Here is a 26,808-nt window from a genome sequence, read left to right on the forward strand (position 1 = left end):
TGGCCTGGGGGCGAATGGGTATGGTTTGGGTGTATGGGCGGGGTATGGGGCGTGGTTTCAAATAAGAGGGCGTGGCCTTGGGCGAGACTGGGCGTGGTTTCGGGGGCCTGCGTTGAGCTTTGGCGATATGGGAGGGGCTTGGGGGACAAGTGGGCGTGGTTTAGGTGCATGGGCGGGGCCTGGGAGTTGGTTTTGGGGGCGTGGGTGTGGCTTTGGGCAAGGACGGGCGTGGCTTTGGGGCGTAAGAGGCGGCTTTGGCTATATGGGCGTGGCCTAGGGAACAACGGGGCGTGGCTTAGGGGGCGTCCGGGCGTGGCTTATTTGCATGGGCGTGGCTTGGGGGCGTGGCTTAGGGCGGCTCCCGCTGCGGCCCGGCTGCGGCAGCGGCAGCGGGGGCTCGGGGCCCGGCCCGGCCCAGCCCGTTCGTGCCGTACCGAGCCCGTTCGTGCCTCTCCGTGCCCGGCCGAGCCGAGCCGAGCCGTGCCGGCCATGGCGCTGCTGCGGGCCGCCGCTCTGCCCGCCGAGCCGGCGCCGTGCTGGCTGCCCACCCACGTCCAGGTGACGGCGGTGCGGGCCCGCGGCTTGCGCTGCAAGGGCGGCGGCGGCGGCGGGGGGGAGCGGCAGCGGGGGCAGCCCCGCAGCAGCGGGTCCCGGGGACGTGTACGCCGTGCTGGAGCTGGGCCGGCAGCGGCACCGCACGGCCGTGGCGGAGCGGAGCGGCGGCAGCGCCGAGTGGCAGGACGGCTGCGCCTTGGAGCTGCCCCCCGGGCCCGGTTCCTCCCCTGCCGTCCTCACGGTCACCGTGCTGCAGCGGGCGCTGCTCGGGGCCGATCGCTTCTTGGGGCGTTGCAGCCTGGCCCTGCCATGCCCGGTCCCCCCCGGCCGAGCTGCGGAGCTGGGGTGGGGCGGGGTGGGGGCTTCATGGGTCCCGAAATGGGGGTGGGAGGTAAGGAGGGGTCACCAGGTCTGTGTGGGCCCCAGAAGGGGAGTCAGAGGCAATAGGGTCTCCTGCGGTCTGTGTGGGCCCCCAAAAGTGGTTTGCAGGGAACGCCAGTTTGCAGGCTCCGTGTGTGCCCCCAAATGGGGGCTGCAGGCAACAAGGTGTCATCAGGTCCGTGCGTGTCCCCAAAAAGGGGGTTGCAGGCAATGAGGTGTCACCAGGCCCGTGTGCGGCCCTGGAAAGGTGTCCCAGGGGGGAGGGTGTCACGGGGTCTGTGTGTGCCCCCCAAAAAGGGGATTGCAGGAGGTGGGGTGTCACAGGGTCCGTCTGAGCCCCCAGAAAGGCATCACAGGGCATAGGGTGCCACGGGGTGGCTGCGTGCCCCAAAAGGGGGTTGCAGGCAAGGAGGTGTTAGGGGGTGCATGGGGACACCCAGAAGGGTGTCACAGGGGACAAGGAGTCATAGGGCCGTGGGTGCCCTGGGAAGGATGTGGCGGGGTCTGTGTGTGTCCTGGGAGGGGTGTCGCGGGATCAGGGCCCGTGGATGCTGCACGAGGGGCACGGCAGGGCACAGGGCATCCCATGTGCTCCATCACACAGCAGGGCACGGGGTGTCTGGGGGCTCCCCATCACCCCACACCTAGTCACAGGGCTGCAAATACCCCAGGATCCCTCCTCCCCCGGGAAGTGGGGTGCCACAAGGCCCCCCGCGGAAGCTGTGGCGGGGATCCATGCAGGGTCTGGTGGCTTTGCATCCCGTGGGGACATCGCTGCCATGCCCCAGTTTGTCCCAGTGCAGCTCCCCATCCCATGGTCCTGTTCCCAGCCCCGCCAGGCGCTGCCTCCAGCAGGGATCCCCCTGCGGGGGGGGAGGACTTGCCGTCCTTCCTCCTCCTCCCAGAAGGGTTTAAAAACAGCCTGACGCTTCCCAGCGCTCTGCCAGGCAGCAGAGAGGCAGGAATGCGGTTGGAATTCCTTCAGGGAAGAACTTTCTCAGCCTGGCTCCACGCACACCCAGCTCCCCCGTGCCCCAGACCCGAGGAACTCGTGAATCCCTCGCCCTCCTACCCGGGGCACGGCCTCGCTGCTGGGGGTGCAGCGGGGTCACGAGCGCTTTCCTGTGGCTCGTTTGTGTCTGCAGCCCGCTCCGGCTGGCCCTAAAATGGGCCAAAAAGGGACAAACCCCGATGCTGCTGTCTGAGCGCTGCCTCCCCGGCGTTTATTTTGCTTTTATTAGCGGGCGGTGCCGGGGAGAAGCTGGGCCTGGCTCCCTCGGCTCGGCCCTAATTCAAACCAGCGCGGCGGCGGCCGTGCGAGGAAAGGGGCCCGTGGCGGTCCCCCCAGGGTTGAAGGGGCCTGTGGCGGCCCCACCACGGTTTAAGGGGTCTTTGGACCCGGGAACGGGCTCGTGGCAAAGGTCTGGGCGTCAGGGATCGCTGCTCTGTGGGGCAACGTCCGCCCCGGGCAGACCCTGTGGGCCTTGGGATGTGAGGCCGTGGGGTGCAGGGCCGGGGGTGCCCAGTTTTTTTTTTTCTATTTTCTGCAGTTTGTCTCCCTCCCTTCCTGTAGCTCTGCTTGCATAAGGAGAACCGACTTCCCCTCGCAAGAGCTCTCGAGGCTTTTTATCTTCACCCGTGGCCTCCGGGATGGGAGCGAGCATAGAAAACATGGGGGGGGGGGGGGGGGGGCCCTCAGGCTGCACCCCGGGCATCTACATTCACGTGTACCCCCAAAGCGGAGCGTGGACATCGAAACCATTTGGTTTTTGGCAGATATTACAAAAATCATCTCCTCGCTGTCGGCCTCGCAGCGTTGGGGCTGTGAGGCCGGCCGGTTTGCACGCCGCCGGGGCTGCGTGTTTTTCACAGGGGGAACCAATTTCTGCCACCTCACCCGGCCCCGTCACCAACAGCTTGTTTAGGAGAAGATTTTTACCTAAAAAAAAAAAAAAAAAAGGAAAAAAAAAAGAACGCAAAATGAGCCCAGGCTCCCCACCTCCATACGCAGGCTGTGCCATGCAGATAACCCCGGCGGGGACGAGGTGGGGAAGTGGCAGGGAGGGAGCTGGTGAATGCCGTGGGGCTGAGCCCCGCTCCTGCCCCTCGTCCCCTGCACGTTTTCCTTTTTTTTTTTTTTTTTTCAGTGTTTGAGGCACCAGGAGCTCCCTCGGTGCCCCCTTGGTTTTAGGGCCCTTGCTCCGAGGCACGAAACTGCTGCGGGCTTGAAAAGGGCCCAAAAAAGAGGAGGGAAAAAATAAAAAACCAAACCAACAAACCCAAACAGGCCTTGATTGTCAGCGTGTTGACCTTGCTCTCGTTTCACTGCTGAGTTTTGTTGGGCGGAAACTTCCCCGGTGGTGATTTTTCCTCCTTGTTTTCAGCCCGATGGAAAAAGTGCCGTCAAACTTGGACCCGTGGCTCGCAGCGGGGCCGCGGGCCGGCGTCCGGTGGCATTTACGAGCTGCCTCGTTCAGCTCTGAACATCTCTGTTTTGTCTGGGGGGAAAATCTGCTCCCGGAGCCGCCCAGGAGCAGCCCGAGGGCTCCCGTGGCCTTTTCGGGTATCCCAGGGCTTAAACCAGGCTCCACGGCTCGGGGCTGGCGGCGCAGAGCATCGTTCCTCGCTTCTGACTCGTGCTTTTATTTTTAACCCCTGGCTTTAACCCTGTTAGCATCCTTGCTCCATCCCTGCCCGGAGCCCTGGTGCTAAGTCACCCGTGGAAGCATCCCTCGTGGAAGCAGCCCGAGGCCAGGGGCACAAATCCTTGCTGCGGTGCCTTTCCTCTGGGTGCCCACCCTTCCTTAGCTGAAGCCCTTGGGGCACCCTGGGGGACGCTGCCCTGAGCTCGATGTGGCCCCGGGGTGCTGGAGAAGACCTCGAGGAGGTCACGTCACCCTGCCGGTGGCCGTGACGGGGAGCTTGGGGGGGGGCGAGGAGCATCCTTGGGGTGAAGGGATGGGCCCCAGATCCCTGCGGGGCTCCCTGGCTGGCTGTTGGGCCTTCCCCGGCTGCTGGTCGTGTCCTTGGAGCGGGTCTGGGAGGTGAAACGTTGAAGCGGGGGTGGCCGAGAGCAATGGTGAGCACCTCGGATGCTGTGGGCTGTGACGAAATCCTCCTTTTGGGGCTGGAAGGGCAGCCCCGGGGGGTCATTGCATCCCCACAGCGGGGCTGAGCCAGGAAATGCTGCGCGGTGTCGAAACCCCACGGGGCAGGAGGAGAGGCCGGTCACTCCGTGAGCCCTTCCCCTTGGATTTACAGGAAAAACGTGCTGCTCCTGCCCACCCCCACCCTCATTTCCACCTCCAGCTCGGCGCCCCAGCATCTGCAGGTGCACTGGGGGAGCCTGCCCAGCAGCTCCTGGCTTTGGGATCCCTCAGAGTCGGCTCGGGGCTCGCTTCTTCCTCTTCTTGGTGCTTTTGGGGCCAGCAGAGCGGTCCCATCCCCTCCTGCCTGGCGTTTCGGGGCATCTGCAGGCACGGAGGATGCAAACCTTGGAAGCTCCGGAGCGTAAGCAGATAAATAGAGCCCGGTTGCCGTCTCCAGCTATTACCCTCTCCTCTCCACTCATAAATGTTTCACCCTCCTTTTTACAGCTCCTTCAATCTTCCCTGCCCTCCTCTTCCTCCCTGCCCATCCTGTGCTGGGGGAAGTCTCCGAGCTGCTCAGCATAAATTGATGTGAAGCTGTGCGTGGTTGCTCCTCTCCATCCCTGCTCTCTGTCCCGCTCCCTCCTCCAGCTCCTGAACGTGGCAGGCACAGATTTGGGGCCACCCCAGCCCCCCAAAACCAAGGGGAGGTGGTGAGGACGCTCAGGACCTTGCTGGGGCAGACCTCGTGCCCCGGGCGATGAGGATACGTGCTGGGCTGGTCTTGTCGGAGCTGGACCCGCGGGATGAGCAGGGCAGAGTCGCCTCGTTAGCATGCCCAATTACCTGATGAGAGTTTGTTGCAGCTTGTTTCCGAGCTCTCGGAGGAACAACACCCAGAGAGATGGACTTCCCCTTCCTTCCCCATCTGGGGGGGGATCAGCCTGGGTTTGTTTTCCGTCTGCGCTCTCGGCAGCTCGCAGGGATCACCTTGCAAAAAGAGGCCGTCCAAAACCACCACGAAACAAACCAACAGGAAACAAACCTACCCGGCCTGAAAGCTTCCCTGCGCCTGTGGGGGAAGCTGCATCGAAAACACAGGCCCAGACGGGGAGCCCAAACTCCCCGGGGCCGGCTGGGTCGTTTCCCACCCTCTGCTTCCCCTCTGGGCTTGGTGAGCTTCCTCCCCGTGGTCCCTCGGGAGAAGGAGAGGTGCCCCTTCTGCAGATGGGTGGGATTTTCCCCTGGGTCTCCCCTTCTGCACTCACCTTTCCCCCCCCTCGGGGCCCTGGGCTGCCCCCAGCCCCGTCCCAGTCATTAATTAAAGACGTGGGGCTCCTCTGGCAGCGGGGCTGACCTTGGTGCCGGGATGATTCAGCAGTAAATGCCGGGCTGGTGCGGCCGGGGACGAGGCTCTGGCTCCGTGCTGGGCTGTCTGGCTCCGTCCTGCGGCTCGGGCGGCGGAGCCCTGCGGGGCAGGAGCACTTCAGCTCGCTTCGAGGCAAACCTCGGCCACCCCGTCCACGCCAAACGAGCTTTGGGGAGGAGGCTGGCTGCTGGAGAGCTGCAGGAACCCCCTGTCCGTGCGGCTTTCCCTGTCTGCATCCCCACCCGTGCGGGTCTCCGAGTGACTTGGCCACCCAAGGAGGCTCTCAGGAACCCGCCGCTGGCGAAGCGCTGGGACCAGTCCGGCAGGGAGACTGGGGCACCGCTGCCGCAGGTACCCGGGGCGCGTGGGAGGGCTCTCAGATCGGATCTCTGCGGGAATTTGGGACGCCCACCCGCCAAGGTGTGCGGCGTGGTGCTGAACGAGCCGTGGGGGGACGTGGAAGGGACGAGGGACGGGAAGCCTGGGCTCGGTCTCCCCTGGGATCCCCTCTGCGTGGTTATTTCCATTAAGGCTTGGCTCCGTGCCCCCCGAGCCATCTTGGCAGCTGGGGGACAGCCCGATGCAGCCAGGTGTCTCTCAAACCCAAACACGATTTCTCCCTGATGGATCTGGGGGCGCCCGTGCTCCTTCCCCCTGGGGTTCGGATACCCACCGGGGCGTTTTTAGGAGCGCCGCCTTCGCGGGGCGCTCCCCGTGCCGCCTGTACGCGGTCACCCGTGGCCTGACGGAGGACCAGGAGCTTCCCCAGCCGTGGGGACAGCAGGCTTCGTGTGACATTTATCTGCTGGCTGCGAGGAGGGAAATTCTGGTCTGTGCCCCGCCGGCTCCCAGCCTCTTATCCGGGTCGCTCGTGCGTAGGAGCGGGGAGGGCACGGGCCAGGCGCTGACCCCGAGCTCAGCATCCTCGGTGTGGCCGCCTGCCCCCCTTCACCACCAGCTCCTCCGCTCCCTTTCCACAGCAGGAGAATTTATTTTATTTTTTTTCCCTTTGCTCAGCACTTTCTGATCCCAGACGCCGCTGGGAGGGAGGATGGGGGCAGCTCGTGCCTTTCGGGGGCAGCGCGCTGCTCTCCGCGCCTCCCGCTCGGCTCCGATCGATCCCAGCAGCAGCAGAAAATAGCTGCCGGGCTCTCCTCCCCGATCCTTTTGCCTCTCGCTGCTCTCCTTGGAGGAGGTGAGTGGGAGGAGAGCGGAGCCTCGGCACGGGGAAGGCTTCTGGATGCGCCGCAGAAGCGCGCCGACCTCCATGAGCGCACGTCGCTGCCAACGCGCGGCGATCCCGGAGCAGGAGGAGGGAACGTTTCGCGTCCCGAGAGCTCGACGGGTCCCCCGTCTGCTTCTCCTTTCCGGGGCGTCTGCAGGCAGCCAGTTCTCCGTTTGTGGTTTCCTCTGCTGGGCAGCTCGCTGCGCCCTCCCCCTGCGCCGCCCAACCCAGTGCCCAAGGGGCAAACGCGCTCCGTGGGGCCGGGGGACTCGCGGCCAGGCGCAGGGCGCGAGGGAAGGAGCGCGATGGGGTGCCGAGCGGGCCTCTCCAGCTCTCCTGCAGCCCCCTTTAGGCCTCTGGGGGGGGGGATTAAAAAACCCAACAAAGCCCCCAGAACAACCCCAGTGTGGAAAGGCTCGATCCTCCCAAAGGCGCAGCGTGTGCCACCCGCCGAGGTGTGTTCCCGACCGGCTGCTGCTTGGCTCTTGGGAGCCCAAAATAGCTCCGTGGTCCTGTGCCAACGCAAGCAGAGGTTTGCCTTGAGCCGATGGTGGTTTTTTTTTTTTTTGAAGCAGGTTTGAGGCTTGTTCTTTTTCAAGGCGTCGCCGGCGAGCAACCAAATGAGGTTTAATGACTGCAGCGTTAAAAGGGACGCACGGGGGATGCGGTGCAGGGCTTCACGGGCTGTTTCATCTCCTCCTCCTCGCCCTTCCTCGCGTTCCCCCACCCGGATTTTCTCTCTCGCCCTCTTATTTTTTCTCCGCGGGGTGATGTAAGGTATAAAAACGCCTCTCGGGATGTTTCCCGTCCGATGAGTCAGCCGCACGTCGCTCGTCCCCCGCTCCGAACCTCTCCCAGGCCTGGCTGCGGGCTCCGTGCGTCTTCCTGCAGCCCCGGGTGTTTCCAAGCCTAACGCTTTGGTGCTGAAACCTTCAAATGGGGCATCTCGTGGGGGTGGAGGGGAGGAGCTCTGGCACAGGGCTGGCCTCGGGGAGGATTTCACCCCGTGCCCCGTGCAGTGCTGGCTCCTGATTTGGGAATTCAGGAACATTTTGGGGCCGTGGTTTGAATTTCCTCCTCGCCCCGGTGGTTTCAGCAGGGTCACACCCGTCCCCGTCGCTTCACGTTTTTTTCCTGCCCTGTCTTTTTCCTTTTCCAGTCAACGCTAAGGGTGGAAAACTCGGCGGGGATTTTCAGCCGCTGGGAAGTCACCAGGACGGGGTTAACGCACCTCTAGGGATTTCATCCAGCTCCTGGAGGACCCTGCAAATCCCCGGGCTGGGTTTTGGGGCCAGCAAAGCCTCTGCCTTCTCGCCCTCCTCCGCCCGGGGGGGTTTGGGAGGAAATCTTTGCGGGGACAAACTCGGGACCGACCCGGTCTCGTTGCCTTCCTGCAGCCGTGTGATAAGCGGCGGCGGTGTCATCGGGTCCCCGTCCCGCGGCGCAGCCTTATCGTGTCCTTGGGGCACACGGGGGATGCCCCGGGTGCGGAGATCAGCCCGTCCTGCCCCAGGACGCTGCAGCGCCTGCGCTCCTGTGCCATGTCAGCGCCGACCCCGAACGGAAGGATTTGTTCTGAGGCACTGCCTCTAAGCGCCAAAAAGCCGGCACAAAGCTGCCTTTTTTTTTTTTTAACACGGGCTCACGGCAACCTTCCAGCTGGCAGAGGAGAAACTGGGCGCTGGTGACATCCCCCTGAGATGCCCGGGGGTGCCTGATGTCGGCCTGCGCCCGGCTGCGGGGACGGTGGCGGAGCTCTGCTGCCCTACGACCCCCCCCGTGCTGGGGTTCGCAGCGCTGGAAGACGATGGGGACACCTTTCCTTTTCTTCTCTCCTTGTCTCCAGGTGGCACAAGCTACACTCCAAGGCTGGGAAGAAGGAGAAGGAGCGGGGCGAGGTCGAAGTGAGCGTCCAGTTCACGCGCAACAACCTGACGGCCAGCATGTTCGACCTGTCCGTGAAGGACAAGCCGCGCTCGCCCTTCGGCAAGCTGAAGGACAAGGTGAAGGGCAAGAAGAAATACGACCTGGAGTCGGCCTCTGCCATCATCCCCAGCAGCGCGGGCGCCCTCGACGTGGAGGATGACTTCGACGGCGGGGCCAAGAAGTCCAAAATCAAGGGCTTCCTGAAGAGCAAGCTGCGCAAGTCGTCCCTGACGCAGTCCAACACCTCGCTGGGCTCCGACAGCACCATCTCTTCGGCCAGCCTGGGCCCGGCCGCCAGCGCTGCCGAGGTCACCAAATCCCCGAGCCGACACAGCAGCCTGTCCACGGAGCGCTCTGGTAAGAGGATCACGGGTTTAATTCTCCCCCCCTCCAGCATTTTTTCCCCCCTTTCTTTTCTTTCTCGCAGTCGCGGCTTTCCTGCACGCCTGTTAACTAATCGCTTACCTCAGGAGCAGCGTCCTGCACGAGCCCTCCGAGGTCACCTCCGTGCCTGCCGGATTGGGGGAAAACATCCCAAATTTGGTTTTAATGCCAAGCCTGCGTGCAGACGGCCTTGCTCTGGGGCTCGGACGTGCCACCAACCCTACAGGCAGCGGGGCGCGGGGGTGGCGTGGGGCCGTTTCTCCCCTGCCACCCCAAAACCGGTCGCAAACACGGGCTCGTGGCAGCGACCCTCGAGGAGGGAAGCAGCGAGGTGCTGCCTAACGAGGTGCTGCCTAACGAGGTGCTGCCTAACGAGGTGCTGCCGGCAGGGGGGCCAAGCAGCGACCGTGTCCCAGTGATTAAAGCAATCCCAGCTCCTGGTGCTGGGAGGGCGGCGATTTGCAAACAAAAAAGGCCCTTGTAGGGAGTTAATTCTTGCTGCCCCTTGACAATAAAACATATAATTAAGTGGCTTAACGGGCTGGAGACAGCGAGTTCCCGGACGGGGTGGGAGTCCCGGGGTACGTGCCGCTGGGTGACGTCCTGGGCACGGCTGGAGCCGGCGGAGGAGCAGGCGCTGCGGCGTCCTGGCTTGTGCCGCGCGGAGCTCGGGGGCTCGGCGACTTATATTCAGTGCAAACTCTTAAACCACGCCGCAGCGTGAGCCCCGTAAGGAGCTTTTGGGTGGTTTCTCGCGTTTATTATAGATCTCGGATCCTCTCAGAGGGTTTTGTCTTGCAAAGACCTGGATCCCGCAGCAGGAGGTCATGTGCGCGTGCCGTGTGGCCTGTGCAGCCTCGTGCTCGGGACCTGTGCTTTGTGTTTCCAGTAGCTGGCAGAGCCTGGGAGGGAGAAAAACCATACAGTTTTACAAACCCATCCGTGTTTGAAGTAGCAGATAAGGCTGCTCGTGCCCTTTACACGGGGGCCTCACCTGTTTTGTGTTTCCTCCCCGCAGTGAGGGACTTCCTGCCGTCCCCGAGGCTGACCCACAAGAGAGCGTTCAGCGACGACGTCTCCCAGGTCAGCCCGGTCCTGGAGCCGAAAGCCATCCAAAACCTGCAGCCAAAGAGCGACCCCGTGTCCCGCTCCTCCCTCTGCATCAACGGCAGCCACGTTTACGGCGACGAGGCTGCACCGCAGAGCCCCGTGCCTGCCCCGCGGAGCTCCGCGCCGCTGCCCGTGCCCGGCGGCCCCAGGAGGCCGGAGGAGGGCTTCGGCTTCGCCCCCCTGCACCCGGAGCCCCCCGAAGCTCCCTGGGGGGGCTTCGAGAGGACGCAGCAGAGAGACGAGCCCAGGTTCATCCCGTCTCCTCCCAGCTTAGTCCTGCAGGAAGAGCTGAAGGTGTCCACCAAAGCCGTGACCCTCAGCAACCACCTGGGCAGAGCCAGGCTGGAGGAGGGCGGCCGCTCGGAGAGCAAGCCCACCCAAGCCGCGGCGCCCTTGGTGTTCTCCGCGGAGGCGAGGCAGGAGAAGCAGGCGGAAGAATCGAGGAAGGAAGAGAAGAAACCCAAAGGCGGCTTCTTCCACCACGGGGGCACCAAGAGCGACGCGGGGGGCAGAGGCCAGGGAGAGAAAACGGGAGGCTCGCCCGCGGCAGGCGACGAGAGGAGCAGGGCCGGCGGCTGGTTCGCTTCCAAGGAGCCCAAAGAGAGCCCCCAGAAAGCCAGGTCAGTGCCACGCGGGTGCCGGTGCCCAGGCTGGGATCCTCCTGCCCCGGCCTCGTGGCTGTGCTGGGAAATGCTCTCCAGCGCCGCCGGAGGATCGGGATCGGCCCCCCTCGCTCAGATGGGATCGTAGTGGGGCGGGGGGGGATGCTCCCTTGGCATCGCGCCTCTCAAAGGGAGGGATTTTCTCCTGGATCCTCCCCTCTCCCGTGCCACAAAGCCCTGGCCGGGGAAGGGGAGGGGAATCCCCCTGCGGCGTGGTCGTGCCCGGTGTTTCCGTGGCCTGGAAGGCAGCTCAGCAATCCGTTCCCTTGTAATTAGCTCCCTGGCGTCCCGAGCAGGACGTGGGACGCAGCGCCCTGCAATCGCTTTTTTTCTTGACGTCCCACACCCTCTGCAGCGCTGCTCCGGCCCAGGCTGCGGAACTTTGTTAATCGGAGGTATTAATTAATCTTCCTCAAGTAACGAACCCCAGCCCTGCTCTTTCCTCTCCCTAACCCGCGCGGCCCCCCCCCCCACCGAGCCTTCCCTGCTCCCGACCACAAATCCCCGACTGTTCTCCCTCCCCGTGGAGATTCGTCCCCCCCAGGCCTTCCGTTCAGGGCACAGACGCGGTGCCCGTGCCCTTTCCGCGCTGGGTTTGTCACAGCGATGCCCACGTCCGTCCCCAAAGTCCCCCGCAGCTGAGCTGGGGGCCGGGGGCTGACCGAGGGCACGGTGCCGGGTTATCCTCGCTCGGCGGGGTTAGAAGCAGCTGGTGGAACGCAGAGGGCTGCTTCCTTGGCGGGATTTTCTGATCTGGGCTGATTTTAACCTCATTTGTTAAGCAGAGGGATTTTTCGTTCCGTCTGAGCCCCTAACGGGGAGGTTTCCTCCACCCAGCCAGCTGCACGGGGCTCTGAGCAGCTCCGGGCCAGGGACAGCCCCCAGATTTGTCACCTTCTCCACCCGCAGGAGGGTTTTGTAGCCGTCGTAGCCTTTGAGGCCAAGGGGCAGCAGGAGCCTGGTGCCAGCCCCTTCCCTCCCTCACATCCTCGTTGTCCTCCTCCCGGGAGGCTGCGGGTTCGCTTCTGGACGAGGCCAAACGAAGCTGGTGTCTGGGGAAGGACGGAATATCACCGCTCGGGACTGCTTTACTTTATTTATTTTGTAATTCCCAGCTGAGCTGGGGCTCGGTTTGCTGCGGCGTGCCCAAGCTCAGCTTTGCAGGTGTGTGACGAGGACTCCATCAATCAGCAAGGGGCTGTCTTCAAAGGAGAAACTCCTCCGGCTGCAGGTTTTGCTCCCCAGAACAGGAATCCCTCTGAAGCAGCCCGGGCTGGAGGGAACAGATTCACAGGGGGCCCCTCCTGGGACGTTCCCAAGCATCCGAACGGGCTCTAATTGCGCCTGGCAATTTTCAGAAGGGGAGCAACGAGCTTAAAGCGCAGCAGGGGAGGCTTACACGAGACACCAGGAGGTGGAGGGCCTTTAGCCCGGCTTTCCCGAATCTTCCTCTTCCTCAGGCACTAATTACAGCATCGTTACTCAGGAAGATCTCTCACTTTGCTCATTTTCTTCCCCTTCCTCTCACCGGGTGCCCTCGCGGGCCGTGCCGCCGCCTGGAGCCGAAGCTGTTGGAAGGTTTTTGAGGTCCCGGCAGTGTCGGGGTGACCACGGGCTGATGCCCTCCGCCTTTCAGTAATGAAACGCCTCTTCTCTCTCGGGCGTGCGATCCGAGAGCTGGCAGGGCTTTTCTGTGGGGGTTTTGGAGACGGCTGTTTGCATCTGGGGGGAGAAGGAAGCCTGCTACTCATTTACCAGGGTAACTCCTGCGGCTGGAGATGGATTAACCTTTGCTTCCTAGAGGGAGCCGTCCTCTGGATCGAGCTGTTTTATGCTCTAACTTTGTCTTAGCTGCAGCAAGGATTTTTCCCCCCCCCCCCCTTCCGCTCTCCTGATCTGGAAACTTCAGCTCTGCAGCTCCTGCTGGCTAAGCAAGCGGCCTCGGTGCCTCCCCGGTGCCCGCCGTGGCTCGGTCAGGTTTCACCCGCAGCGGGACGCGGGGGAAGAGGGCACCCGACGCCGTGGTGCTTGCGAGATGGGAAAGCTCACCCTGTCATTAGGGAAAAGGCCTGTAATTAGAAGGATGCCTTACGGCGGGGCCGGCACAGAGAGGGAGGCCTGAAATAAAAGAAGAGGCAGCTCGGTGTTTGTTGTGTTGGGCTGTATGTGAGGAAGAAGCTCAGCGGGTCGATTTGAGGCAAGGCCCGGGGCTACAACAATCGGCTGGGATATTTTTCAGCCTTTCCCACAATGTTATCAGAGCTCCACAGGTCCCGCTTCCTGCGGCGTGCGTCGGGATGATAAAACGGGGCTGCGCCTTGTGCCTGGCGGTAGGCAAGAGGAGAAGTCGCGCTCTCTTCTTTACAAATCGTCGCCGTTGCTGGGTTGAAGCCCTTTCCTTCTGCTTTCGGGGGAGGGCAACGTAAAATCGCTCCCCGCGTTGGTTGTCGCTCCTCTTCCCGTAGCAGAGCCCAAATGTTGACCCGAGTTCTTCGCTCCTCATCGCCCGCTCGTACAAAGCTTCGTTTCCGAAATGCTGGAAATGGGAAGGAGCTTTCGGGGCAGCACCGTGGAACCGGGGCTCGGCGGACCACGGCAGCGCTGCGGACGAATCCATCGCGGGAGCCACCAGGGTTGCGCCTCTGCTGCGTTGGAGCAAGCACGGGGGTAAAAACGACCGGGGCAAGAGCTGGATGTTTTCCCTTCTGGCCCCCAAAGGTGCTTTGGGTGCGCCCCCGGGGGTGCTGCTGCTCCCTGGCCTCACCCCATCGCCCTGTCTCCCGAATCCACGTGCGACACGCCGGTGCTGCTCCCTTCAGGGGTGGCTCTGAAGTGCCTGTGCCCGCCCCTTGCCTGCCGAGTGTGAGTTTTTCCGGGGACGGACGTGAAGCAGGATGGTGAATCGGACCCGAAGCTCTTGCACCAGCTCAGCCCTGGTGAGGCGCATCTGGGCTCTGCTGCCCGGATCCTACTTCTGCTTTTTGATGCTATTTTGTGCCTGTGGTTTTTGGGGACAAAGCTCGAGATTGGCTCTCCGTTTTCATCGGGGGCAGGGCGGTGCCGCGTTCCCGAGAGCGCATCCATCCATCCTGGGGTGAGGGTGGCAGGTTGGTGACGCTGGGAGCACTGCCCAGCCACCAAAACCCCGTCCCCAGGTACTGGGGGGGGGACACCTGTGTGCCTGAGGGGCTCCCACCCCCTCCCAGGACCCCAGGCAGGGGCGTACATCAGGTTCCCAGGCTGTTCGTGGAAATCCAGCCCCCGGGTGATGGGGCACGGCTCTCCTAGGCCCCACGGAGGGATTTGCCACCCCACCTTCGGCACAGCTCTTAACCTCGGTGCGTCACGGCTGGATTCGAGCCCTGCCCTCCCCCAAACCCTGCTTTTTTCAGCCCAAGCGTGGTTTTCCTTATCTGCAGGGCGCAGTTACCCCCCCCCTCCTGCCCGTGGGCTGGGCCGGTGCTCTGCAACCGCAGGGCTGGGGTGGCTGCACCAAGCCTCGAGCCCAGGCTGCGATCCGCGGGGGAGATCCTGCACCGAACGAGCTGTTTCCAGTAGACCTTCCCCCAGGCGGTTGCTCAGCAATATTTCCTTTTTCTCTTTTTTTTTTTTTTTTTCTTTTTCTGCCGGGAGGCTAAAATGCGCCGGGGGAAGTGCTGCCAAACAACTAAACGAGGGCAGAAAGGTACCCGCTATTTATTTTGGCTGGCGGAGCCGCGTGCTGGGGATGGGAGGAGGAGGGTGAGTCAGCAGAGATCTTCCGGCGCGCTTGCTGCAAGCGGAGGTTTCCCTCTAGAGGAGCGTGCCGTCCTCGGCGCCGCGCTGCCAGCGTCCTTCCTCCGGGAGAAGCAGGATTTCTGCAGGATTTCTGCTCCTGGGGAGGTACCCAGCCCCTGGGCTGGAGCCGCAGCTGCCAAACTGGCCGTGAGCATCCCCAGGGAAGGTGCAGGCGGGTGGTGTGGTGCTCTGCCCCGCACAGTGCCCCCGGCCCTGGGGGTGGAAGGGGAGCTTGGCTGCGTTTCCTTCGCTTCCACCCAGGCTCCCGCCGCAGATGGAGGCGGTCTGTGGATACCGTGCTCCTCCGGAGAGCCTCAGTTCGAGGGAGATCGCAGGAAAAGGACAAATTATAGCAAGTGGTGAAGGAGCCCACCACTAAGGTGTGCCCAGCTGAGGGGCTGGGAGCCACCAGGTGTTAGCACAGGTTTGGGGACGTTCCTGTGCCCACGCACACTTGGAGCTTTCAGAAAGCCAGGAGAGCGGCGGCGCTGCTCGGCGCCAGCAGGAGCCTTGGCGGTCTTCGGGGTGGCAAACGGCAAACAGGGAGAGTCTGGGACTGCTTGGTGGCCCCGTCTCCCTGTGCAGCCCCTGACGCGCCTCCTTGTGCTGCCTCGTGGCCGTGTTGGGGGTTTTGGAGGAGCACAGCGCAAGGGTGCTGCGGGCAGCGCCAGCCGAGAGGCTGCTGCTCTGCGTCCAAGGCTGCCTCCCCTTCTCCCATCGCTTCTCCTGGGGGGTTTTGTGTTCCCCATGAGCTTAAAGCCCTGCTCGGAGAGCTGTCCTCTGCAGTGGTGCACTCCTGGCTGCCCACGGTGGGTTGTCCGCCCCGTTACGTGCCAAGGAGAGACGCGGAGACACGACGGATGGACGGGGACGGGCACCTGTGCCACTGCCACCACTGCTGCTCAGTGACAGCAGGAGAGGGCACCCACGAGCTGTCCGTGCCCGCAGCGCTGAGGGAGATGCCGATTTGAGTGGAAAGGAAGGTTTTTTGGGGGGGCTTTTTGGTGCCTGGATGATTAGTCCTGTGAAGTAGCAGCTGGCAGAGTGCCTGGTGCGGGCCGGGGGCGGTTTGGTTGTGTGCGTGCGGGCAGATGCCCTTCAAATGCCATCTCCGAGCTGAGAACTGACGCCGGTTTCGGTGGCACGAGGGGTGCCGCCTCGTGTGCCCAACGCTTCCCAGCTGGGCAACGAGGGAGCTGAGGCAGGATGAAGATTCAGGGTAAGACCTGCCCGTGGTGGGAAGGAGGAGCGGGAGGTGCAGGAAGCGCTCTGCTAGAGCCTGGCCGCTCGGGGCTGCACGTGCCCCGCGCACGTTGCCAGGACAATTCCTTTATACAGTCCCTTTATTCACCCTCGATTAAACTTGGATGCGCCCGGTGCTGGCTGATCCATGTCCGTGTTTCTCCCAGGCTGAGAGCAGGGGGGCGTCTCTGAAGCTCCACGGGGAAAAGGAGCCGGTGCGGAGCTGCCCGAGGGGGGGGGGCAGACCTGCAGCAGCACCCCCAGCTCGTGGTGCTGAGCCTCACGCAGCTGGTGCCTGCCCGTCCTGTTTGTCTGAGCAGCCGGTGCCCACCTCCTGGTATCCCATCCCTGCGCTGCCCTTCGCTGGCTGGGTTGTCGCAGCAGAGCCCAGGGAGGGCTGGGATTAGGGTCGCTTCCACCTGCTCGTGGCCAGAGAAACCTTTCTAGAGCCCCCAGACCGCAATCCTCCTCTCCACGAGGACCGGTGGCTGCAAGGTAGAGAAGAAAACTCTGTTTATCCCCCTCCGTTAATCCTCCCACGAGGACTCCCCACTCCTCCCAGCCAGGCCTGGCTGTGCCGTGGCCGATGGAGCCCGAGGTGGCACCGCTGGCTCGGCTGCGGGTTGGCACAGCCCCAGGTAGCGCCTGGCCCCGTCCCAGCACGGGTAAGTCGGGGGGCTGGGGCTCAGGAGCGGGCAGCGTGGCAGTCACGGGGTGCCCACGCTGCACCCAGCACGGCGTGGAAACCTTCGGGACCCGAGGGAACGGCGCGGAGCTGGGACAGGGGAGGGCCAGGCTGGGTGTCAGGGAAAGGGTCTGCACCCGGAGGTGGTCGGGCACTGGGACGGGCTGCACAGGGCCGTGGGCATGGCACCGAGCCTGCCGTTGAAGGAGCATTTGGGTAGGCTGGGAAAGACTTGCTCGTGTGCTCTTAGCCCAGCCCGGCTCCTCGCCTGCACCAGCAGGGGATGGAAAACGAGCTGAGTTCTTGGGCTGCAGGAGGTGGGGAAACCTCCCCGGCTCGCTGAGGCAGAAGGGGGCAATCTGGAGGACCGCTGGAGAAGGGCTGCCCTTTCCTTGTCGTAGTGCATGCCCTGTCCACGCATTGACTCCATCACCATCGCTCTGCCTAACCGGAGACGAGCGTGCGTCCGGGCGTTGCGTTGCTTTTGAGCCGGAGCGTCTGTCGTGTGCGTGTGGTGTGTGTGCTCGCAGCCCTGTCACGGCATTAACCAGGAGGACTGTTCTGTCTTCCCTCCACAGCCTGGAAGTGTCTCCTCAGGTAGAAACCAGCTCAGCTGCTCCTGCTCCCTTTCCTCCCCGCTCCCCTGCCCGGTTTCCTCCCGCCGCCGCCGCTAGCATGCTCAACGCTAACCTCCCTCCCGCTGCTGGAGACAGCCAGCCCGGCTGCTTGTCCCCTACCAACCCCTTCCTCAGCTCCCTGCAGAGCAACCCCTTCTTTGAGGACCTCCTCGCTGACCAGGTACTAAATTCTCCTTCACCTACTCACTTTTTCTCTAGTTTCCCGCCTGGGCCGCATGCTTCAACGGAGGTCGCTGGGAGCTTGTGTTCCTCCGCGGATCGCAGTCCCTCCGCCTCCCTCAGCCTCACGGACCCGGAGAGGGATCCTCCAGCCCCAAACGTTGGCGTCCCCGTTCCAGAAACCACTCCAGACCTTCCTCCTCCCGACGAGCAAGCCGCCGCTCCTCCTCCCCTCTCGGAGTGGGACGCCACCTTCGACGCCTTTGCCACCAGCAGGCTCAACCCGGAGCCAAAGAAGGAAAACGTTTTGGCTTCGGTGGCGGCGGAGGGCATGGCCTTCATCGATGACCCTGACGTGGCGAGCCCCACGGACGGATCGGCCGAGAAGGGGGCGAAGGAGTTTGAAAAGGCCGAGCCGCAAATTGGCAGCCAAATGCCCCCGGCTCTACGGTCCTGGACAAATTTCTCCGGTTTGGACGTGGGGGCGAACTTGGTGAGCACAACGCAGGAAGCGACGGTGATAGAGGACGTGCTGAGCCCTGTGTCCGCCGGGTCGGGGGGGGAGGAGGAGGAAAAGCAGCACGCCGGTGGTTTGGGCGCCTGCGTTCTCGTCGGGAAACCCCGGGGAAAAGGAGGCTTCGGCGGCACGAACTGCTGAGAAACACGACGGGGAGGAAAGGGACGGCAACGAGGAGGAAGCCTCTAGCGTGGGGGAGAACGGGTGGATGACCATCGCCACCGAAACCGCTTCCGATCCGTCGGAGAGCACCCAAAGCATAGGCCAGGAGAGCGCGTTCGGGCAGCGGCCGTTCCTCAGCGAAGGCACCTTTGAAGCGAAAAGCGGTCCTCGCGCCGCCGCCTGCGTCCTGCCCAGAAGCAAATTCCCCCCCGAGAACCCCTCCGAAACGCTGCCGGGGGGCAACGTCGCTGCCGTGCCCCCGCGGGTGCTCCCGGAGGCGGCGGTGAGACGGTTCCCCGCGGCCCCCGAGCCGGGACGGGACCCCCAGGGCGCCGGCGGCCAGGAGGAGACGTTTGACATCAGGACGTCGGTGTACCGGCTGCAGGCGAGCATGAGGCTGGAGGCCGGCGAGGGCCGCGTGAGGCTCAGCTCCGACGTTCGCGAGAGGCACGTCGTCCTCTCCCCGTGGACGGGCGTGCGAGGGGAGCAGGAGGAGGTCGCGGTGCCCGGCTCGGACGTGCCGGTGGCCGCGCCACCCCCCAAACCTCCCAGGTGGTTCGCGGCCACGGGGGGCAGAGGGGATGGCGAGGAGGAGGTGCGCGAGCCGAAGGTGAGGCAGCAGGGCGCCGAGGAGCGAGGGGAAGGTGTGGAGGGTCTGCAGGGGGACGTGGAGCTGCCGAGGAGACGTCTGAGCGGCGAGACATTTGTCCCAGCTCCTCCCAGCCCGACTGCACCTGGAGCTGCCGCCGCTGAAGCTGCGCCTGAGATCCCAGCTTCCGGGGAGGCCGAGGGCGCTGCCGCGGACTCGGAGCCTGACGCAGGGGCAAAAGCTGCGGAGCTGGCCAAAAGGGGCACCTCTCCGGGGGAAGACCCATCGGAGATGAGTGGGGAGGATGTGGCCGAGCAATTTGAGACTTGCCTGTCGAAGCTCTCCCTGGAGAGCTGGAGCCAGCCAGCTTCATCCCCTCTGTTCCCGGGGCCGGCAGGCGGTGATGAGCTGCAGACGGCCCCGGAGCAGGAGCAGTTCCCCGAGGAGCTGAGTGTTTCAGGACTAACCCCGTCTTCCAGGCTAGACTCGGGGCAGCCTGAAGCCTTCTGGACGGCTCTGGAAGAGCAGGAGGCAGCGGGCTGTCCCCAAAGGTTAGCACGAGGGCACAGCCCGCCCCAGCCAGAGCCGCTGTTGGGGCACGCTGAGGGGCAGCACGGGCAGGCTCAGGGCCGGCCATCCGCTGGCGAGCCCGAGGGGCCGCGGCGCCGGTGCTCGGCCGACGGCAGGATGGACTTCAAGAAGGCCGATTTCTGGAAGCCAGAAGCGGAGGAGAGGAGCGAGCAGGATGCTTGGGTCCCGGGCAATCCCTTCGTTCCGGCAGTCAGCCCCATTGCCCCAGGCAACCCCTTTGTGCAAAAGCCACCAGACAGCCTCCCCGTGCAAGCCGTGCTGCCCGAAAGGCTCGCTCAGGGCTTCAGCTTCCCCCAGCTCCCCGAGGAAGCCCTTCAGCAAGGCTTCCAGCCCGCTAACCTCCCCAGGGAGCCGCTAGGCAAGCCTCCTTCCCTGCATGCCAGCCAGCCCTTGGCCTTCTCCACCCCTTTCCTCATGGCTGCGACTAACCCCGAGCCGTTTGATTTCCCCTCCCCTGCCGCGCGCCCCGCGAGCAGCGGGGTCCCTGCCGCCGCCAGCCGCGCAGCAGCAGCCCAGCCCTGCCCTTTGCTGCAGTCCGGCGACACACAAGCTTCAGCGCTCGTGGTTTTGCCCAGGGAGACACAGCCAGCTGAGAAGCCCTTTTGCCAGCAGACGACCAGGTGAGCACTCCGGGGAAGGCGAAGGGTGTGTATCTGGTAGAGGCGTAACCCCGTCTCCCTCCCGCTCTTATCGGGGACCCCGGCTCGCCGGCGGCAGCTCCCGGCCGTGCTGACGCCACGGAGGTGCCCTCCGTCTCCTTCCCCTGCCGAGCGATACCTGTGGTCCTCGAGAGTCCTCCCTGGGCAGCCCAAACCCTCGGCTCTCTCGGATCTCGGTGGGGAACGGCCACTGGTGTCCCCTCTTTGCTCTAATCTGGGGCAAAAAGGTTTGGCACGCCTGAGATCTGCCCCAGCTGGAAACGCAGCCACAAATTGCATCCGCATCTCGCTCGGTGCTGATTTTTGGCTCCATCATCTCCCCCCCCCTGCTTGCAAACCGGGTGCCTTTCCCGTGGGTGCCAGGAGAGCTTCCAGCCCTTAAAGCTCTCGTGAGCTCCTTCATGGCATGTGCACGGCTATTGCCCCTTCCATTCATTCAGCTTTGGTTTCCTTCCTTTCTGAACGACCTCCAGGTACTAAAAACTTCTCTCCGTAGCCAAAATAAAAATCAGTCTCACCGGGGCGGTGGCAAAATGCCCTTCCCTGCTCCCTTCTGCCAAGGTGCCCATCGGTGAGGAGCCACGCAGGGCTTAGCCTCAAGGCTACTGGGAGGGGGGTGGCGTGGCGGAGGAGGGAAAGCTCTCTTCCTCCTCCCAGGTCTTGTGCTGGTGGAAACGCTGTGAGGTGGAGGAAGGTGCTGAGTTGAGGGCACGGAGTCTTCGCTCTGTGTCCTTCTATATTTCTTCTGGCTTCCCTGGTGGCCCTTCCTCGGGTCCTTCCAGGCAGGAGAAGGTTGTCCCAGGCTCCGGCTGCCCGGAGCACCAAGGGTCAGGATCCCCGTGTTGGGAAACTCTTGTGCTTTCCCGGGGGACCCGGTTCTCCCAGCGGTGATCTGATCGGCCTTGCCTCTGTGACGGAAGGCAAATGGAGCGCTGTGGGGGTGCTGACACGACAAAAAATCCCTTCTGGCCCAAGAGTAACGCGGGTAGTGCTCCTGGGGAGAGAACCACCCTGAGCTCCAGTCCTCCTGCACGAGGACCCCTCCTTGGCGTGGGGCTGGTGTGCAGAATGCCGCTGGGAGCAAGGAGCAGCAAGAGATGGGTCTGTTAAGCCATCTTTTTATCGAGGCCCGGTCCTTCAATGCTTCTTAATTGGATCACTCATCCTCCATCAGATCTCCTTGTTCAAAACCTGCAGGCAGCAGACAGCCGGAGTTCCGCGAACGGAAAGAGAAGTGTCCTGCCGTCCCCACGGGTGAACTCGGGCAGGGAGAGAAGTGCAGGGCCAGGACCTCCTTGTCAGGACCTCAGCCGCTTTGGGGCACGACTGTGCAGCCACCCGAGGGAAGAAAGTGGGATCCAAAGAGTTGGTCATCGTGTCGGTGCTGGCTTCTGTCACCTTACGTGTCTCAGATGTCCTTGGGCATCTCCGATCTGGTTCCTCTGCCCGTGCAGGCGGGGATGGCTTGGATTTTTGGTGTTAGGGTTCAAGGACCTTGGGAGGGTTACCAGGGTCTCTGGGGGAGGCTCTGAGTGCGTTACAGGGCTGGGGGGACGGGTATGGGGGAGAGGTGAGGTCCCCGTGGTGGCACCTGCCTTTCCCAGAAGCCTCCGTTAGCACGGTCGAGGCGTGCAGAAAAAAAGGTAAGGTACAAAGGAGGTGGAAGGACGAAGGAAAAGCTTCAAACCTCGAGCAGGCAGAAAGGCTCAGCTGGGAAGAAGCCTCTTTGACCAGAGAGGGGATGCCGCGGCGCACGGTGTGGACGATGCAGGTGATGTCCCCCTCCTGGTGGCCGTAGCAGCTCTTGGCGATCTGCATGCAACTCCCGTGGAGCACTCGGTGCTCGGAGAGTGGTTTGCCACATCCGCGTGCAGATCCAGGGGGAGAGCTGCTGCTCCCAAGTTTTTTTCTGTCCCTTCCCTTCTGTAACCCCCGTCTGCAGGGAGGTCTGGCCCTGGGGTGCGGCGTGCTGCAGGCACAGCAGCCTACCCGAGGAGAGTCAGACCAGTTTCCTTGGATTTGTCCTTTGTTGCCTCGTTCTCTGTGAGGAGCATTTTAATGGGCAGATAAAGGATTTAATTCCTAAGCTGCTGCAGGGAAATCCCCCCAGACTTCCACCGCCCTCAGCAGCGACCTTGGGAGCGGCGCTGGGAGCTGTGCCGCGACCCGGCGAGGCTCGCTCAGGAGCCGGGGTCGTGCTGCCTTCATCTTGGGGTGCTTCATCTCAGAGGCATTGATTTTCATGTTATTCGTGGTCACCCGGAGACACGGCAGTGGGTTCGCAGGTGGGAACGGCTCCCAGATCTCAGCAGACCCCGCGGGACTTCGGACGGGGCTGGGAAGCGACCTGGCTGCTGCTGGCAGTGCTCCGGTGCCCGACCCCGTGGATCAGGCTGCTCCTGCCGCCAGGAAGCAATGGCAAAGAACGGGATCATGATTTTTTGTTTTTTAGTGTTTTCCAGCTCTGCAGAAGTTCCTGTGTTCCCACCGGCAACAGGAGTGAGAGCTGCCCGAGACCAGCCCCTGCTACCGAAGCACGTCCCGGTTATCCCGCTGCCATCCCGGGGCTGGTGCTGGTTTTCTTTGTGCCGAGTGGCCTTGGAGTTTGGCGCAGGAGAAAACACCCTTCGGGGGCTGACATGGTTCAGGTGTCTGACTGCCAGCAGGGTTTTTGTTACAGGCATGCCTCCGGCTTCTGCGGCCCTGCTCTGTGGTTCAAGCAAGCAAAATGGTTACTTCTGGTCCTTTTTTTTTAAAGGACCGGGGAGGAAAATCTTTCGGGATTTGTTCCTGGCCTCTGGTCCGCTCTGGTTCACCCTCCCCCATCTCGTGTAGTGAAAGGAGGACGCAGAAACCTGCAGGAAGGCACCGTGCTGCTTGCAGTTTGGGTGGAAGGAGTTAAGGCAGGGCAGCGAGTGCTTGAGGCTGGTGATTTCCCCAGCCCTGACATGTCAGGGGGCTCTCACCAGGGTTTGTGGGATCCCTCTCCGTCTTACCAAGCTGTGCGGGACCTGGCTGTGCACCTGGACAGCTCTGACATGGGGCCTTAACAGCTCGTCGGAGCTGGGCGGTGCTACCGCCGCTGTCCTCCCCTAGAACATGGGTGACAGGAGGCATCGTCGTGCTTGGAGAGCACGTTAGGTGCGAAGAGAACTTCTCCCCGTCGGCGCGACGGGGACGTTGGCAGCTCACGATGTGCCACGCACAAGGACACCCGCCCTGGGGACTTGGGGCGGACGCCTGATGTGATGCCACCTCCGTCCCAGCCTCACCTGCCAGCTCCGACCCGCGGCGGGGTTGAAAGCCGCCTGCTCCGCTTTGGAAGCTGAAATCAAGCACAGCCAGGCACTTCCAGCACAAGCTGGGCTGGAGAGGCGTCTGTCAGCCTGGCTGGCAGCTCGTGCAGTAACCGTGGGTGTTCTTCTGCCTCCCACACCTCGTCCCACCGACGCCTGAGGTCCCTGGTTGCGAAGACAGGCTGTGCTTCGCCTGCCTCGCTCGTGAGCTGAGGCCCTGTGAGCTCCTGCGAGCGCAACATCCCCCTTCCCCTGCAGAATTGTTTGGATTTTAACCCCTTTGTAGGGTGTCTGCTCCTCCCGAGGAGTGCAGAGGCTTCCTGGAGGTCCTGGGTAGGTTTTTAAGATCTTTTTAAGATCTTTTTATCCCAAGCAGGGTGCACGGGTCTGTGCGTTCCTTGCAGGGAGGTGCTGCCGGGTCACTTCTCTTTCCGTCGTGCTGAAAAGCAACGCAATTCATTCGATCTTCTGAATGAAGAGCGAAGCCAAAATGAAAGAAAAAATGTAGTTTTAGAGCTGACAAAGAAGGTTCAGACCCAGCCTCTTTGCCCTCCCTCGCGGCTAGTGGAAGGGGGCAGACTTTGCGGTGGAGCCTGGCTGTTGGGCTGGGGCAGTGCAGGAACTGAGGCACCGTGGTTCAGGATCATGCTGACACGTTAGTTGTGACTCCAGGCGCTCGCCTGGGGGCTCCTGGGTGACCAAGCTGCCAGGATGCTCAACACCCGATCTCCTTGTTCCCCTCAGCCCTCACCCGGTGAAGCCCATCAGCGCTGCGGTGCAGGAGGTGCCCGGCGAGAAGAAGCAGCAGCAGCAGCACAAGTCCAGCCTGACGGCGGCTCTGAGCAACGGCCTGGAGAAGCTGAAGACCGTCACCACGGGCAGCGTCCAGCCCGTGGCCCCGTCGTCTCACCCGGAGAAAGCGGACTCCAAGAAGTTAAAGGTAGGAATAAACCACCAGGGTGTGAGCTGCGTTCCCACCTGCTCTGCTCAGGGCGTTGTGGAGTTCCCCCGTTGCTTTGGTCCGGGTTTTTATTGTGCGGTACGTGAGCAAATCCCGGTTATGTGCAAGCCGGGGAAGGTGGGGGATGTCCTGGCAGCCGCCTGACGGGGGGGCATGAAGGTTTTTTTTTCCTCCTGGCAGAGGGAGGACGCTTCCTGGAGCCTCGTTCAGCTGCTGCTCGCCTGGCTGTGTTTCAGATGGTGCTGTGCTGAAAGCAAAATGCGTGTGTCTCACGGGGGGTGCCTTCCCTTGCCCTTTGTCTGCTGCTGCTCCGTTCGCCTCCCCAGCTCAACGAGTAAAATGCTGCTGCTGGGGTTCACGTGGGTGGAAAGAGAATTATGTCCCTGCTGTACCCAGGGAGCCCTCTGTGGTGCTGTGGGTACTCACGCCGTGAGTTACGAGCATCTCAGCTCCTCTGGGATGAGCTCTGGCTGGGTCCTGCTCCCCTGCGCTGCTTCTGCTGGGAGATCCGACTCCCCCGGGGCTTTCATCCCCTGGGAGCTCCCGAGGGCTCTTTCGGCCCTGAATTCTCTCCTTGTGCCGTCACCCAGGCCTGCTGCTGGGGACTGGGGAAGGAGGAAGCCTCAGAGCAGCTAATGCCAGCTCTCATTTTGCCAGGCTAACGGGCTCCGTTGTGCCCGTGCCTTTAGCTTTTATCTGTCTGGGAGGCGCATCCAGGCTGTACGGGCTGGCTGTCCGGGCAGTCCTTCCACCTCCCGTGGTTTTGCACAACGATGGCATGTGGGAAAGCTGGTTTTAGAAGATGAGACGTGGTAGCTGCTGGATGCCCCGTGCTCGTCAGGTCAGATTTGGAAACGAGACAGGAAAAACCACCCGCTTTGGGTGCTGCTAGACCTTGGAAATGCTAAAAGGGAGCGGTGGTGCTGACTCGCTGAACGTTCCTCTTGGTTTCTGCCGCAGGATCCCACCGTGCTGGACCAGTCCGCCAAGTATTACCACCTGACCCACGACGAACTCATCCAGCTCCTGCTGCAGAGGGAGAAGGAGCTGAGCAAGAAGGAGGAGCACATCCAGGAACTGGAGAATTACATTGACCAGCTGCTGGTGCGCATCATGGAGCAGTCTCCCACGCTCCTCCAGATCCCGCTGGGGGAAGCCAAGACCAAGTAACCTCCTCGCGGAGCCCAGCAGCACTTGCCTAGAGCACCAAGAAACGCGCTGCAAACGTCCCTGCACTCCCCCTTCCTCTTGCAAGAGGGCTCCAGTGGCTTCTGTTCGCAGAGTTTAGCAGGAAAGGTGGTCTGCTCCCCCGCCCAGCCCCAGCTTCACCCGGCTCCTGGGAACTATGGGGTGGGAGGCTGTTGTCCCCCACCCTATGGGGAGGAGCAGAGCCCTCCGCGGGAGGCGGGTGCCTCCCAAGGTTCCTGTCCAAGTGGCACCTTCTCAGGCCCTCATCCTGCCGATGCTTTAAGTGGCCCGTGGACATTTAGAGAGCTGGAAACCAGCCACCTCGCCCTCTTCTTTGTCACGCTGCCGCTGCTCTCCTGCCTACGCTCTTGCGCGGTCTCTTCTCTGAACTGGCGTGCCCAGGCCGATGGCCAGCGCTAAATTGGTCGAAGAAATCGGGGGTGCTGAAACTGGGTGGGGGTCCACCCGCGCGTCACCGTGCCCTGAGCGCGCTCAGCAGGGCAGCTAGGGCAAGGGGCTGCTGTTGGATGCTGTTGCGTGCACCGTCGGTGCTGGGGGAGAGCTCCTCGCACACACCGCCCGGCCCTTCACCTGTGTGTGCAAACCACAGGCGAAATTTCGGCTCAGTATTAACCCCCACCCCCGGTCCAGTTGCTTTCCACCAGCTGCCCCCCGCCAGCGACTTCGTGGCGTCGTTCTCCACAGGGAAACGCCGTACGGACCGAAGCTGGTGCGCAAAGGCTGCCTGGCTGCCCTGCCGCCTCTCTGCATGACATCCCCGCGGGCCAGGCAGCCGCCCGACACGCGCAAGCAGATGCTGTGCCAGCTAGCGCCCCGGTAAGCGCCGCAGATCACCTTCGAGCCAGTCTTAGTCCCAACGCAGCTAGAGTTGTATCACACCTACGCGCCCGTGTCAGGTCTCGGGCAGCTTGGGCCCACCCGTAGACGTGCTAGGCCAGCTCTCTCGGGAGCTGAATGCTTCTTGCTAACTCGGAGTGACCGTCTGAAGGCTCCCTGAACGCTCGGTGTCGTAGCTGTAGGTGGTGACAGTCTGGGGCTGGTGAGCAACGCTCCTGGCCGCGCCTTTTGGTGTGGAGATGCCGGGGAAGGGCACGGAAGAGGTGTTGCTCCCTCTCTTCTTGTGCCGGTGTTTTGGCCACGAGGTGCCCGTGCAGGCAGAGGATCGGTTGGTGTGGGACTTGAGCTGTCTCCACGTGCAGGGTATCTTTTCTGTTGATCTTAAAAAGTTCCTGGATTTTTTTAAACTTCATATTTTTTTTTTTTTTCCCCTGACTTGTTTCCGTGTAAACCAGGACTGAAAAATTGTGCCTTTCGCAAGAGAACAATGGCAGTTTCCTCCAAAAAAAAATAAAAAAAAAGGCTCTGAAATGCAGTTCCCAGCCGAGTGTAACACGGCTCGGCCAGCTTTTGCCTGCTAATTCGAACTGGGTGAGTTTCTTCCTAACAGCAACCAGCAGAGCCTTCCCGTCCCCGTGGGCTGCCTGGCAGGCTGCGTGGACGGCTCCGCAACGGGGAGATGCGGGTAGTACAGGATGATGCTGAGGGCAGAGCACAGCAGGTATTACAAGACAAAATTCAGCTGCGTGAAGACAGGATTGGGTCGCGCTCGCAGCCCGAGGCTG

General features: G+C 62.8%; 1 protein-coding gene across 1 annotated transcript; it reads left to right on the plus strand.

Moving 5' to 3' along the window:
- The first annotated feature begins 451 nt into the window (after positions 1-451).
- On the plus strand, positions 452-25,802 carry RAB11FIP5 (RAB11 family interacting protein 5). The gene is made up of 6 exons (XM_035326081.1): positions 452-604; positions 642-900; positions 8,466-8,902; positions 9,948-10,659; positions 23,761-23,956; positions 24,938-25,802. The coding sequence occupies exons 1-6, from the start codon at positions 490-492 to the stop codon at positions 25,145-25,147; spliced, it is 1,929 nt and encodes a 642-aa protein (XP_035181972.1). The 5' UTR covers positions 452-489; the 3' UTR covers positions 25,148-25,802.
- The last annotated feature ends 1,006 nt before the right edge of the window (positions 25,803-26,808 follow it).

Source organism: Oxyura jamaicensis, chromosome 4 (genome assembly GCF_011077185.1).
Source record: "Oxyura jamaicensis isolate SHBP4307 breed ruddy duck chromosome 4, BPBGC_Ojam_1.0, whole genome shotgun sequence".
Lineage (NCBI taxonomy): Eukaryota > Metazoa > Chordata > Aves > Anseriformes > Anatidae > Oxyura > Oxyura jamaicensis.